This window comes from Capricornis sumatraensis, chromosome 13 (genome assembly GCF_032405125.1).
Source record: "Capricornis sumatraensis isolate serow.1 chromosome 13, serow.2, whole genome shotgun sequence".
Classification (NCBI taxonomy): domain Eukaryota; kingdom Metazoa; phylum Chordata; class Mammalia; order Artiodactyla; family Bovidae; genus Capricornis; species Capricornis sumatraensis.
The window spans coordinates 76221516-76237033 of NC_091081.1; the positions used below are offsets into that span (position 1 = coordinate 76221516).

Sequence of the window (15518 nt, forward strand, 5' to 3'; positions counted from 1 at the left end):
AAGCGTGCTTCAGGGATATTGCCATGGTTTTTTCGGTAAACCTTGGGATGGAATGGAGAAGGGGCCTCAGTCAGGAGATCACAGGTGGTTGCTCCAATTGTGCACGGAGAACAGAAAAGAAAGGAGAAGAGGAAAGGTATGAAAGATGCTGGGAGGCACCTGGGAAACAGCTGGGAGATGTGACTGGCCCTGGAAGGAGAAGGGAGAAGTTATCCAGAGTTCTCTCTGTCTAAATATGCACCACCTCTGTTCATCCTTCTTTCCTTTTTTTTTTTTTTTTAAACATACGCTTATGTTTCAGCTTCATTTATTCTACAAAAGAAAGATAATTTAGGTTGCATTCTGGAGAAGGCAATGGCACCCCACTCCAGTACTCTTGCCTGGAAAATCACATGGATGGAGGAGTCAGGCAGGCTGCAGTCCATGGGGTCGCTAGGAGTCGGACACGACAGTGACTTCACTTCCACTTTTCACTTTCATGCATTGGAGAAGGAAATGGCAACCCACTCCAGTGTTCTTGCCCGGAGAATACCAGGGACGGCGGAGCCTGGTGGGCTGCTGTCTATGGGGTCGCACAGAATTGGACACAACTGATGCGACTTAGCAGCAGCAGCAGCAGCAAGTTGCATTCTGAGAAGTGCCTGCTTAATAGGGAAATTTACAGTCATTTCTTTAGGAAGGAAAAAAAAAAAGCACAGACAAAATATTTCATAGTATCTGTAATAAATGCAAATAAATTGATACAAACAAAACTTGGCTTTAGCAAACTGTACATACATAAATATCATTTCTTTTACTATAACATTCAACTTTTTTTTCACATAAAGCCTTCCATGATTTTTATTTATTACATCCAACGTTTCTTTATACCTTTAAAAAAAAGTGCCTTTTCAGATTTACAGCTTGTGCTTCTAATTGCAAGGTTAGAACATCATGCCCCCAAAGAAAACAAGGTAAAAAGGAAGCTGCCATATAAGCTCTTAAAAACTGTGTGTTACAGGGTCTTCACATCTCTTCAGCACTGGTTGGCTGGTAGATTGTTTGATGCCAGCATGATGCTCAGGCAGCATCACTTGTTGAATGGATGGAGCAGCACCATGGGAAGGCTGCCCAGATGGTCTCCGGAAGTCCCTGGGTACACACAGGATGGGCCAAGAGCCCAGAGTTCACGTGTCCAGGGAATGGTAGAAATCTTGACTCTTGAGTGCTGAGGCTCAATCAGAATTTCTTCCCAGCTTCTGTCCTCTATGTGTCCTCCCCCATCACCATTTAACGTCACCTCCGAAGCTGTGATTTGCACACATGGGAGGCGGAGGTGGGCATCAGCAGCCGTACCGAGGGCGTCCACCAAGACTCACGTCCTCTCTTTGCTCATTTGGGATCGCCCTGGGCCAAATTCCTCCTTAGGCGACCAGCAGCAAGCTGTAGAGAGCATCTGCTTGGTTCAGAGAGGAGGAGGGCCGTTTGTGTATCTGAGCATGGGGTGGAATGATCGGGCAAAATTGTTGGAGAGGGCACAACTGTAGTCTTCCTCTGACATCGGGACTAGGCAGGCCAGCCCAATGAGAAGCAGCAGGAGGAGCTGAAGAGGAAGAGCCGCTCGGAGGACTCTGAACAGGAAGGCTCGGCCGGACCGGACAGGCCGAGGCTCAGAAAGGGAGGAATCGGAGCCACCTTTTATGGACCTGAGAGAAGAATCGACATCAATAACTCAAGTATCTGCAGTGTTGGGTGGATGCTGCTGCTTGCTTCCTCCCCTTCGGTTAGGCTGAACACAACCCAACCTGGCAGTTAGCTGCCAGTCTTCTGCAGTAAACCCAGGTGATCTACCCACCACCAAATGAAGAGTTGTTTGGAGACTGCACTGATGGAAAGCAGACATTTAGTCGGTTAAAGGTAACTAACTGGGTGCAAATTCCACCCCTCCATTTGGCAAAACCTTTTCCAACAAAGATAATTGCTTTACACACACTCCACCAGCATAAATTAAGTAGATCCGGGATAATTAAAATGTAGATGTTTGATGCAGTACATTTTTGGTGTAAGAATATCAAGAGCAACATTAGGCACAATTAGTGGCTGTCAGGATGACACAAGGTCTTCCTCCTGTCTAGCAGTCCTGGATGTGCCAGAGTCCGTGTAGCAAGGACAAGGACAGCTGCAGTCATTTTGCACAGACCCACAGAGTTGAATTAACCTTAGAGTATACCCTGGTTTCATCTTGCACTGAGTCAGCGACTGGCCCTAACATTAGCGGATTCCAAGGCTGTAAGAATAAGCGTGGCAGTGGAGTCAGTCTACACAACGCAGGTGCTGAATGATACTGAATTCAGGGTGATCCTTCTGTCACTGGCTCCATCAATTTGGGAAACAGACACACTGTTTCTGAAGACAGATTGTGCCTTGAAGGCTCCTTCTAGACCCAATGTTCCACGTTTTTCTATCTCCTTAAATTTCCCCATCTACTTTTGAAACAGTGCATTAGAGATGAAGCATGAACTTCAGAATTCATAAGAAAGACTGCCTGTGAAACACTGAATATGGAAAGAGGCTCTGGGTGGGGGGTACTGCTTTCTCTTTGTAAGCATCCATTAATGTTTTGGTTACTAGTGCAGAAGAGGAGGAAAGCAATGTTATTTACAAGAGGAATTGTGTACACACACACACACAACATTGCAGAAGCAGAAAGAACAGATGTACCAAGGAGACCCCCTCCCCACACCTAGACTGAATTCTCTAATGGTTTGATGGTAAGGGCATTGATTGTGAGACCACAGGAGAGGCATACAGGTATGAACCCTGTATTGGTTACTCTGTATGCTTATCTCATGAGAAAACACTCTCCAGCTACCTTGAAAAAAAAGTGAAAGTCACTCAGTCATGTCCGACTCTTTGAGACCCCAGGGATTATGCAGTTCATGGAATTCTCCAGGCCAGAATACTGGAGTGGATAACCTTTCCCTTCTCCAAGGGATCTACCCAACCCAGGGATCGAATCCAGGTCTCTCTCATTGCAGGCAGATTCTTTGCCAGCTGAGCTACAAGGGAAGCCCAAGAATACTGGAGTGGGTAGCCTATCCTTTCTCCAGTGGATCTTCCCCACCCAGGAATTGAACTGGGGTCTTCTGCATCTCAGGTGGATTCTTTACCAACTGAGCTATCAGAGTTACCTTATTAGCTATTAATTTCAGAAGCCTGATTACACCAGTATCAGTGAGGAGTGGCACCAAAGAAAATGTTAAGATAAAAAACAGAAGTAATCCCCTTAAAAGGGAACAGAGGGACTACTCAAAACTCTTTCATTAAATTCACAAAGAAATACGTGAAACAGTCTAGACCAGCCCTGTAGAAGCTCTGAGCAGCTGTGTACTATACTAGGTTTCTATTGCAGCTCTCAGAGCGTGATTGAAAAAAACAGACCCCTGGCCTAAATTGGGACTGTGTTCTTTTCCGGTCTACAAACCTTGAACAACTGACTTCACCTCTATGCTACAACCTCTTCTTCAAATCCTTTCAAATTAGACTAGACAGGCTTCCAACTTGCAAGCTCCATGTTTTATACACTTTATGTCTTCTAGTAACTGGTGAATGTAAAGACGTTACCAACTGGGAGGCCACAAGAGTTCAATCACCATCTAGTGGTCAAATTGATTAACTGCCCTCTGCCAGGACCAATCCTCAGAAACACTGTTTTGTGAAGATATGCTGTGTGCGTGCATGCTCAGTCACCTCTGGCTCTTTGTGACCCCATAGACTGCAGCCCACCAGGCTTCTCTGTCCATGGGATTTCCCAGGCACAAGAACACTGGACTGGCTTGCCATTACCTTCTCCAGGGGATCTTCCTGAGCCAGGGCATAAAAGAAATCTGTCACATACCTATTAAATAGAACTTTCTCTAACTATCTAACCTGTAAACCTACCTGTAAAATATTTGTCCTGAGATAAAGCTTTAGAGTAGCTAATCCATCTTCTGATTTTGTAGATAAATAACTAACAAAAGTTCACATTTACTCTTCTAACTGCTGAATAACAGAAGCATTTGTCTCTCCCTTCATCCCCACAGCAGTCCTCGGTGTTCCTGTCCCACCTTCATTTTATAGCCGACATAAAGGAGGCACAGAGAAGTTAGGCAACCCACTCGAGGTTACACAGCTAGCATGGCACAGAATGAAAATTTCAACTCTGGTTTTCTAACTTTTAGAACTTAGGCTTTATAAATAGAGTAAATCGCTTGCCCCAGTTGACAGTTAAAGGAGGAGCTGTATGGACTTCCCTGGTGATCCAGTGGTTAAGACCTTCCAATGCAGGGGATGCAGGTTTGATCACTGGTCAGGGAACTAAGGTTCCACATGCCTCAAGATGCAGCCAAAAAGTAAAAAATAAATAAAAAAGGAAGAGCTTCAGCAGCATGTCTCTGTAATGTTTTGCTGTTTGGTGGCATGAATGAAGGCCATCCAGGTCATATTTACGTCACAGATGTCTCCCATGTGGAGGCAAAGAAGGTAATATCTTAAAATACTTGGAGGTGAGTGGTTTCCTCATGTCTAGAATAAATGCTTTTAATCATAAAGCCTCACAGCTTTACAGAGACCACCAGGTCAGTATATGGACACAGGGACATTCTATTTTAAGGCAGCTGTATAGCTGTGGGCAAGTAATTTCATCTCTCTGGCCTTCAGTTTTCTCATTTGCAAAGATGAGAGTGCATTAATCTCCTAAAACTTCTTGGTTCTGACAGTTTATAAATTCAGTGGTTTAAAGTGTCTGGAGAAGGATGAGACAGTCACCCATGAGCTCTGGACTGAATGATCTGAAAATAGGCCCTGGTGAATAACACTCTCCACCTGTCAGCTGTCTGACAATTTAAAACACAAAAGAGAGCTCCATGTTTCCTTATTATTCAGTATCTAAATAAAATGAGGGAGATTTCAAACTGACTTTTTTCTTTAGGAGACACTTCAGGACGTTAGTGATGGGCAGATTCAATCATATTATTAAGAATCTGACTGACAGAGCTGAACAGCCTGTTTGTCAATTATTAGCTTCTTTGAACAATTAAGCCAAAGACTGAGATCAAAACAAGGGCTACACATTGACTAGTCCACTCCTGAGAAAAGCAAGACAAGGTCACCATCTTTGGATGACAGGCTCAGATGCTGCAGAGTCTACTGAAGGACATGGCACATTTAACAGCATCAGAGCATTCTGTATTAACATTTAATTAGTGCAAGCTTTCTAATGTTGAAGAATGCCAACCTGGGTAGAAATAATGGGCTAAGATGGGGACAAAGAGAACACACGGTGCTTAGTGATTTTCCATGCAGTTGACTGCTCTTGGAAATGTCCAGTTGGTCTACTGAAAACAATGCTACCTGCATGGGGCAATTACTAAGGTTTCAACAGTCCCAAAGTTCTCTCTCCTTAGGATGAACCTGTCCCTTCTAGTATTAATACTAGCAGGTTAATGATACCAAGTAAGTGAGTACTTTTAATATTTAATCTATTAATCTAAATTCAATTAAGTTTCAGAGTCTTGGGGAATCTGACAGGAGGAAGAACAGAGAGCTCTCACTCATCCCTTTCCAAGGGCCTTACTCTACAAACAGATGTGGTGGAGGCTGTGTTGACAGAGGAAAAATGAAATGTGTAAGCTTGCTTAAGGAACTTAATCAATGGAGATATTTCGGGTAACCTTGTCCTGCAAAAACATGCTTATTCTCTACAAGTAAACATTTATTTTATAATTTTTCTCACTCCCCTCACTCATTCAAATTTGAGGGTAAAAATACTGCCTAGGCATTGTTTCATCTCTTTCCCAAAATATGTGTAATTGTGGGAATTTTGGCCAGAATACTGGAATTCTCCATGGAATTCTCCAGGCCAGAATACTGGAGTGGGTAGCCGTTTCCTTCTCCAGGGGATTCTCCCAACCCAGGAATTAAACCCAGGTCTCCTGCATTGCAGGCAGATTTTTTACTAGCTGAGCCACCAGGGAAGCCCATACCTATGAACACACCACAGCAAAGAAAGTCTCAGAAGGGCTGTGAGAAGCCTAAGGAGAGAGTGTGCACGTGGAGTGCAACTCATCTCAAAAATTTTATGTCACCAAGGAAATAAAATGAGTAAATTCTGTGCATATGTCACTGAAACACAAATGAAAAGACACTTTCAACTCATTTTTTAACTTGTGAGCAAATACTGGCAGCAGAGGAATAGAAAATTCTGTGAGGAAATATCAGGTTGTCCATGATCTTGTCCGTTCTTGTGTGAGTGATCTTTATTCCCTGGGTATGTGGTTCAGAAGACAAACTTTCAGAATCAACTTAGGGTGCGTCTCCTCTTATTCCAAAATGAATATCCTGGCTGGTCCAAAGCTATCTCAGGCAGCCCACGGTAGCCCCAGCCCTGAAATTGTTGTTTCAAGTAACCCTCTCAGGTGGTGGTGCATTGGTAAAGACTCACCTGCCAGTGCAGGAGAAGCGAGTTCAATCCCTGAATTGGGAAGATCCCTTAGAGAAGGAAATGTCAACCCACTCAGGTATTCTTGTCTGGGAAATCCCATGGACAGAGGAGCCTGGTGGGCTACAGAGTCCATGGGGTTGCAAAGAGTCGGACATGACTTAGTGACTGAGCACATATGCACGTGCGCACACACACGCACGCACACACACACACCCACACACACCCCCATTAAGAGCCTACAGCTGGGTGGAGTGGTTAACAAGCATAGGATTCAGAGTAAGAGAGACTTGGTTTCAAATTCTACATCTTTATGCCTCTATTTCCTGATATCCTTGTCTATAAAATTGGAAATGAACATGTTGGGAGGATTAAATAAGGAAATGAGATAACAGATATATAACGCTTAGCATGGTCCTTAGAATACACTAAATGCTAAATAAATGTCAGCAACTTATCATTCTTATCTGTATGATTAAAGGAAGGGTGTGCTGACTCACATCCTTAGGGAAATTGCTAGATTCAGGCTTTTCTTCCAGGGAAACAGTCCTGATTTAGAGCAGTACTTTCAAAGAGGTGATGTATTTTTCCGAAGTGTCTTACTTGTTCCCGGGAAACACTGTGAATGGAGACCTCAAAATATGAAAGAAACATAGTGGAGCCTGGCCCTATAACTAACTGTCCTATGCCAGGGCGTCTAGCCTGCCTTGGGGACAAGGTTGTTTTAGGCTGAGGCCTTTGAGAGCTTTGAATAAATAAATCCCCAGGGCAGGACAGAAAAGACCTGAAAAAAAAAAAATTCCACAAGAAATTGACCAGTGTTTACAGTGAGGCCCTCATGTACGTGTGAAAACCCCACTGTGCCTGCTTAAAAGCTCACTTGAACACATTTTAAAATGAGGTCCTTTTTCCCTGTTTCAGTGTTTCAGCCAGTCATTCGCCACTTATTCTGTCTCAGCTCTTTGTGTAGAAGGTGCCAAAGACTAAAGACGCCCAGGGAAGATTTACGTGTTAAATTCTCAGCTTTGGAATGAAGTCATCATTTCCCTCTACGCAGACTATGGAGGAGTCTTCCCTTTGCCTTGCAGGAAATTGGAGTAAAATCTTCCCATGTGTGAACTTCAACTAATCTATAGAAGAATTTTGAACAGTTATTGGCTCTCAGGTTAGATAATTTCATATCAAAACTGGAGAAAAAGTGTCAGCTGGGCCATCATAAACATGGCTTCAAAACGCCATGCATCTTAAGTATGTTTAATTTCAAAAATTGTGAATAGTTATTAGGAATGTATGCTTTCAAATGTTTTTCAGATGTTTTGAATATTAAAGAGTCTTGATTTAGGGAATCCCTAATTCTGACATGTCGCTATTCTTTTATGACAGGAACCATATTGTATTAATTTTGTGGGTCCTAGGCCTAAACATAGTAGGTGCATGGTAAACACTGGGATCAGTCCATTGTTAGCCCTAGAATATCATGGAAGAAAACAGAGAACAATGGCTCTAGAATCAATCTGAAATATACAGGAGGCAAACAACTGATATTCTTAATATCTGACTTTAAACCACAAAAAGAATATAAGAACCCTCCCTTCAAACAAATACCCAGCTTCTTTCAAGTCAGCCTCTTTGCTCTCAGAAAGAATACATGCCTAAAATTTTCCCATCACAGATGGCTGGGGTCAACGTTCTAAACTGTTTGTGCTTTGGCAATAACCTTTCAAGTTTGCTGGACCAGTGCAAGATCAAACGCAAGGTAATCTCCAGTCCAATGTAAAGGAACACCATGACAGCCTGGATTGTGAGAGAAGTTAATTCTTTCCCAGCAGACTCTCCATGTTATTGTCCACGTGGGTACACCCCAAAGAGAGGTGCCAAGGAGTTAAGGATCCAAGAATGTTTAACCACAATCCGCCTGCCAAGGTGTTTGCCGACGTTTGCCGTTCAGGTGAGGATTATTTGTATTTCAGGTCCTGTAAGCAGCAAAGTGGACACCGTGCTGTGTGCTCAGAAAGATGTTAATAAACAGTGCTGGACAGAGCAGAGCTGAAGGCACCTTGCGGATGTCAGAGAACGTGGCTGTCCCAGCCGCAAAGCCCCATTAGGAGAATCAAAGCCCTCGCTGCCCTGAGAAATGAGGCCTTTGACATTTCATAAGGCCGGGTGGCTGTCTGAAACAACAGGGGAAATTGGGAACCAAAGGGAAGTTGCTACCAGTATGGATACTGTTAATAACATAAGAGCTTTTCCCCTTCTCATCACCATCATTTATGTCAACTACAGAGTCGATCTCTGGTATCCTTAAAGGAACGCTGCGGGGACAGGATGCCCCGTCTCTGTTCATGACACATCAGTAATTTGTGGCGAGAAGATTGACTTTATGAAACAGTGATCTCTCTACAGTACATGATGTCTTTTTTTATAGGGGGCTAAGAAAACATCAGCGGACCTGGAGAAGCCCATCGTGATCTTCGAAAATCCCCATGAGTTTTTCTCCATTCATGTTTTATTATTGATATTTTGTTACAGACCACCCCCTCAGAAGAAGCCCCACAATACTGTCATCAAACCAAACCAAAGGGAAAGAAAAAAAAAAAAAAAGGCAAAACATAGTGAAGGGAAGCTTAAAACCAGAAAGCAGATCATGATCTGTTCTGTACTACACAGCTGAGTGGAAATGACCAGAAGCAAAGGCTGGTCCCTTTAGCACACAGCTGGAAAGCTAACACTCTGACTCAGGGCCTGTGTGCGCTTCCTCATTCCCCACCCTCCTTCCAGGAACTGAGATTCCAGCTCAGTGGTGAGACAAACCACTTTTAAAAGTGAACTTCTGGCGACTGGAATGAAGAGCCAGCTTCCAAGGACAGTATTTTCATTTTCAAAAAGTTGTCTGGGGAAATGTGAACTGATTAGTGAAAGGGCTGGGGGCACAGATATCACACCGACAACGAAGAAGGCAAAGCATCACTAACTGCAGAGACAGGGACTGTTGGAAGCCAGGCATAAAGCAGAGCAGCAGCTGTGAGGAGGCTATCTGGAGGTCCCCGGGCCGGGGGGGGGGGAGACTGCTATTGTTTCCGGAGGGAAAGAGCTGGCCGAGTGTCAGGAAGGTAAGTGTGTGTGCTGGCTGAAGAGGAGTTAGGAGAAGCAGAAGAGAGAAGGTGCTTATAAATTTTAAGTGATATCAGATTAGGACTTGCCATGTTGAGACTCCCAAACCCACCATCTGGATAAAACACGAAAATAAAATAAAAAGCTGGGGGTGTTAGTAGATTTTATTCAGATTTGTGGGTTCTGGGGATGGTAAAATAATTCATTGATCTATCACCTATCTTATTGTAAAATCTAGAAATAAAGAGGATGATAAAATTCTGCCATGAACCAAATGGCACTGTGCCATCAGTGACGTCGAATCTTTACGAGGACACAGAATAAACACCATCGGATGAAAAGTACTGGATGGCCTATGTATAGTTGAACAAAATTTTGGTGGGGTCCAAATATTTTACACTCCGAGATTTTCTTGTACTTTCCACTTAGAAAATTCTCTCTCAGTTTATCAGGAAAGGGTGTGGACTGAAAAGAGTAGTTTCTCAAGACCAAATACAGGCCTGACTAAATCATGGACAATTTTCATCATCCTCTTGGAGTTCTAGAACAGTGTGGAAACCAGGAGAATAAGGTACCTGCTATGTGGACTGTTGACAGAGGGTCCAGGCTGTGAGAGACTACATTTGCCTCGTGGCTGTTTGCAATGAACAGGGGTAAAGAAAGAAGAATGTTCAGTCCAGGCAAATAAAGACGAGCTACTGATGAAAATTAAACTAAAAGTGCAGCAAAGGAAATATAAATCAAACAAAATGATCAGTACCCAGGAATCAAGGAAACTGGCTTTTCTTTGGTTGAAGAAACAAGATCAATGAACATCTATATTATTCATCACTGACGAAACATGGATGGTGGTTTGGGCATGACATCACAGAGGGGACATTTCCCCCCTTTTCGTGGTAAAAACATAAATGACTACACCACCCAAAGATCTCTGCATATTTAATTACAATGAATACAAACTGCAATATGTTATGTTACGGATTTCAAATCTACTTTACATAGTTTTTCATCTTCCAGTACACTGGAGAAATATTACAATTCTTGGCAGGTAGGTCAAAAATAATGATAAAGTGAGATTGTTCTGCGTATAGTGATGAAGACTCAATAAGTTAAATATTCAAATAAAGGCTAAAATTTGACTTGAAAAGCCAGTATTCCTTCACATTCTTAAACTAGGATCTATAGGAAACTAGTGAATGTAGTAAACAAAAAAAAATTCTAAAAAGATAATAACATTTATCAGCATAGAATTTTAGTGTTTATAACAAAAAAATACAAATGAAATCAATATTTCTATAAAGTAAAGAAATGGAATGATAATCAAAATGAATATAATCATAAAGCCAGACCAGGAAAAAAAAAAAAAAAACCAACGAAAAACAAGCCTCTAATTACACAGAGAAATCAAGGTAGAGAGGGTAGCAGGGGCCAAAACGTCTTTTCTTCCTCATTGTGTGCCAGGGAGACAGCCCCATAACAGGCCTTGTGCGTTGAGTTATCTTGAGCTGGTGTCGCTCTGGGGGCAATACAATCGCAGAGAACCTTCAAGACCACCTTCAGGAGCTTCTCCGCTTGAGAGTCAGCAGAACCCCCGTTGGTCTTATAAACTCATGGTCTCATGAGATGCTCGGTTTTGTCCACCTCTGCCTGAGGCGCCCCTTTATGTGGAGCCTACCTTTCTGAGGTGGACTATGGCAGTGGTGGTTTGAAGGGAGGGGCCGCCAAAGGGACAAGGGGCACCGTTCTATTAGAAATGGCCCTTGGAGCAAGAAAAATAATTTGTCTCCCTGCTTATGAACTGCAACGTTGAACCCTGATTCTTCTGAAAAGCAGAACTGCTCTTTTCGCTCCTGAGTGCTTGTGGAGAGGGCTCAAGGCAGGACTGAGGAAACAGAGCTCTTCCGTGTCACTGAGTGACAACCCCATGCTGCCTGGGGACCCCTGCTCTGCAAGGGGAGAGCCCTTGGACCCTGCGTCAGGTACAAAGGCCGCCGCGCCCCCGTGCTCCCTCCCTTGGGCCAACTGAAAGTAACCCGTGGGAAGTTACCGTTTTCTGTCTGTTTGGGGTGCTTCTTCCTGAGGTAGGACTCACAGATCCCGAGGTGTCCAGTTCGTCAGCAGAAGACCAGGAAGACAGATCCTACGTGAGAAACAGATGCTCTTAACGATGCCACGTCCCAGAGCCATGATGGCTTTGCGATCTGCAAAGTATTTCCCACCCCATCCCCATCTTTGGGAGAAAAGAGAAGGGGAGGGATAGAAATGCAGATGTAGAGAAGACATGTGTGGACATGCGGGGAGTGGGAGGCACACCAGATGAACTGTGCGATTAGGATTGACATAGATACACATGTAAGACAGACAGCTAGTGGGACTCTGCCTTATCGCCCAGGGAGCTCATCTCAGGGCTCTGTGGTGACCTAGAGGAGTGGGATGGGGTGGAGAGTGGGAGGGAGGTCCAGGAACGAGGGGATGCATGTATGCAAACAGCTGATTCACTTAGTCGAACAGCAGAAACTAACAACACTGTAAAGCAACTATACCCCAGTTTAAAAAACAAATGAAAAATAGAATCGGACAGTTGCAGTAAAAACAGAACCTAATTCTTCTAGTGTGTTGGGCTTTCCTGGTTGTGAGTTTGGGCCTTCTGGAAAATAGAGGTATTTATTTATTTAATAGCTATGTTTTAATAGCTAGGTATTTAATAGCTCTGTCATTACTGGGTCACTTGAAGCTTTGTCATCTCACATGCTAGTAAAGTAATGCTCAAAATTCTCCAAGCCAGGCTTCAGCAATATGTGAACCGTGAACTTCCAGATGTTCAAGCTAGTTTTAGAAAAGGCAGAGGAACCAGCGATCAAATTGCCAACATCCTCTGGATCATCGAAAAAGCAAGAGAGTTCCAGAAAAACATCTATTTCTGCTTTCTTGACTATGCCAAAGCCTTTGACTGTGTGGATTACAATAAACTATGGAAAATTCTGAAAGAGATGAGAATACCAGACCACATGACCTGCCTCTTGAGAAATCTATATGCAGGTCAGGAAGCAACAGTTAGAACTGGACATGGAACAACAGACTGCTTTCAAATAGGGAAAGGAGTATGTCAAGGCTGTAGATTGTCTATCTGCTTATTTAACTTATATGCAGAGTACATCATGAGAAATGCTGGACTGGAAGAAACACAAGCTGGAATCAAGATTGCTGGGAGAAATATCAACAACCTCAGATATGCAGATGACAGCACCCTTATGGCAGAAAGTGAAGAGGAACTAAAAAGCCTCTTGATGAAAGTGAAAGAGGAGAGTGAAAAAGTTGGCTTAAAGCTCAACATTCAGAAAATGAAGGTCATGGCATTTGGTCCCATCACTTCATGGCAACTAGATGGGGACAGTGGAAACAGTGACAGACTTTATTTTGGGGGGGCTCCAAAATCACTACAGATGGTGATTGCAGCCATGAAATTAAAAGACGCTTACTCCTTGGAAAGAAAGTTATGACCAACCTAGATAGCATAATCAAAAGCAGAGACATTACTTTGCCAACAAAGGTCCATCTAGTCAATGCTATGGTTTTTCCAGTGGTCATGTATGAATGTGAAAGTTGGACTATAAAGAAAGTTGAGCACCAAAGAATTGATGCTTTTGAACTGTGGTGTTGGTGAAGACTCTTGAGAATCCCTTGGACTGCAAGGAGATCCAACCAGTCCATCCTAAAGGAGATCAGTCCTGGGTGTTCACTGGAAGGACTGATGCTAAAGCTGAAACTCCAATACTTTTGGCTACTTCATGCAAAGAGTTGACTCATTGGAAAAGACCCTGATGCTGGGAGGGACTGGGGGCAGGAGAAGAAGGGGATGACAGAGGATGAGATGGCTGGATGGCATCACCGACTCGATGGATGTGAGTTTGGGTAAACTCTGGGAGTTGGTGATGGACAGGGAGGCCTGGCGTGAGGCGATTCATGGGGTCGCAAAGAATCAGACACGACTGAGTGACTGAACTGAACTGAAGCTTTATTATTTCTCAGTGGCGGGAATGCACTGACGTGAAGTGGGTGATGGAATCTGCCTTAGAGCTGCAGGGTGGTCAGGCTGGAGAGACAGCACATCGGTCATCCAAGAGCCACCCCTTATAGCATCAGAGAGACTGTACTGTTTCTGGCACCTGCTGTTACTGGGAGTAGATAGTTCTGTTGCGTGCAGCGTGTTTGTGTGTTCATGACAGGATTTCACAAGTGAATGTCTGAAGTCTTACCTGTGAAAGCATTTCTTAAAACCAACAATATTAATATAATGCAGTAGATTCACCAATAAATAAAGAGATAAACAAACAAGTAAATAGATAAATAAAAGCTCGTAGAGAACACTTCTGATGACTTAACTGTCATCTGTGTCAGGTGAGTTCATGCCTTCTAAGGTCTGAATATGAAACTCACATGTGCCAGTTGCTTGTGACCTCCTCTCGCTGTATTACTGAAAGCACATGCATTCTTAAATAAACTGGGTAAAATAAAATGCCATAATAATGGTGCTAACAGGGTCAGCAGTAACAGTTCCAAGAGGATTTTTGGATGTAACAGAATCAAACGTAGTGTCCTGTTAACGAAAGTTTTCGGGTCGCTTTTTTATTTTGAGACAGATTTGTAAGAGCAGTGATTGAAAGAAAAGACACTCTATTCTGACAAGTGCTCCATTCAGAGTCTTTCTGAAATGGATAAAGATGGTGCTTGTTTGGTCTCCTGCAGGAAATTCGACACAATGATGGCTGTTGAGAGCTTACCTGCTGACTGCTTGACATGTCTAATAACTTCTCCAGCTCCTTGATATGATGACTGACCTCCTTCAAGAGAAGTTTGAGTCGATTTCCAATCACGTGGACTTTTTCTTTGGCTTCTAAACAGTCTGTGCCTTCAGCATTCACCAACAGTTGGCAAGACATGTCTTGCAGTGAGGCCACTTTGAGTTGAGATTCCAACAGCTCATGCCTTATTTGCTAAGAATATAATAAAAAATATTTTTCTAAGAATTTTTGATACTTGGAGAAAGTCCCCATGTGCAGGATGACATCACTTTAACTCAGTGGACAATTATACCCGAGCATCACACAAGGAAGGATATAGCAGCCATGGTCTTTGGGAATCAGGGACCTAATCCTACCTCTCCCAAAAAGCATCCTATAAAATCCTTGAACCTTTCTGATCTATTTTCTCATTTGGTGGTGGTTGTTTTTCAGTCACTAAGTCCAACTCTTTGTGACCCCACGGACTGCAACATGCCAGGCACCCCTATCCTTCACTATCTCCTGGAGTTTGTCAAATGCATGTCTATTGAGTCAGTGATGCTATCTAACTGTCTCATCTTCTGCCACTCCCTTCTCCTCCTGCCCTCAATCTTTCCTAGCATCGGTCTCTTTCCCAATCAGTTGGCTCTTCAAATCAGGTGGCCAAAATATTTGAGCTTCAGCTTCATCATCAGTCCTTCCAATGAGTATTCAGGGTTGATTTCCTTTAGGTAAAATGGTGACATTAATTCCTGCCTGGTCCACAGTATTACTAGAAGGTGCATATTGGTGAATGTATGCCAAATTATTTAAAATATAAAGTATTATGCAAATGAGACATAAAATAGTCATTTAAAAAGAAAAGTAAAACATATAAATGCAGAAAAACAGCTTGGTTGAGGTATACTCTGATATCTATTTGAGATTCTTAAAAAGGTATATGGGTGATTCATCACTCACAACTTACGGTCTGAGGTCAAAAGTCTGGTAAAAATGTAGCTGCATAGCTATTTCCTCTGGGTTTCTAAGACCTTTATAGTACTGAACTAAAAGCTGCCAATTCTGTTGGTTAGGTCACTGTGAGTGTTAAATGTTAAGAAATAACATTTTAAAAATACAGAAAGTGACAAAGTGAAAATTATTTTCTCCTAATGGAACTCAAATAT

The 15518-nt window shown here is 42.9% G+C and overlaps 1 protein-coding gene across 3 annotated transcripts in view; it reads right to left on the reverse strand.

Moving 5' to 3' along the window:
- Positions 1-784: 784 nt before the first annotated feature.
- The window catches only part of LOC138089973 (nesprin-1-like), a 103448-nt gene continuing 88714 nt past the window's right edge, over positions 785-15518 (reverse strand). For 2 of the 3 annotated variants that reach the window (XM_068985552.1, XM_068985551.1), the window contains 3 exons: positions 14353-14565; positions 11619-11711; positions 1520-1685 (listed from right to left, as the gene is read on the reverse strand). In XM_068985552.1, the coding sequence (XP_068841653.1) occupies positions 1650-1685; positions 11619-11711; positions 14353-14565 (342 nt within the window). In that variant the 3' untranslated portion in view covers positions 1520-1649. Of the gene's footprint in view, positions 1686-10146; positions 10206-11618; positions 11712-14352; positions 14566-15518 lie in introns of all 3 variants that reach the window. The other variant, XM_068985553.1, reaches the window with a different exon arrangement.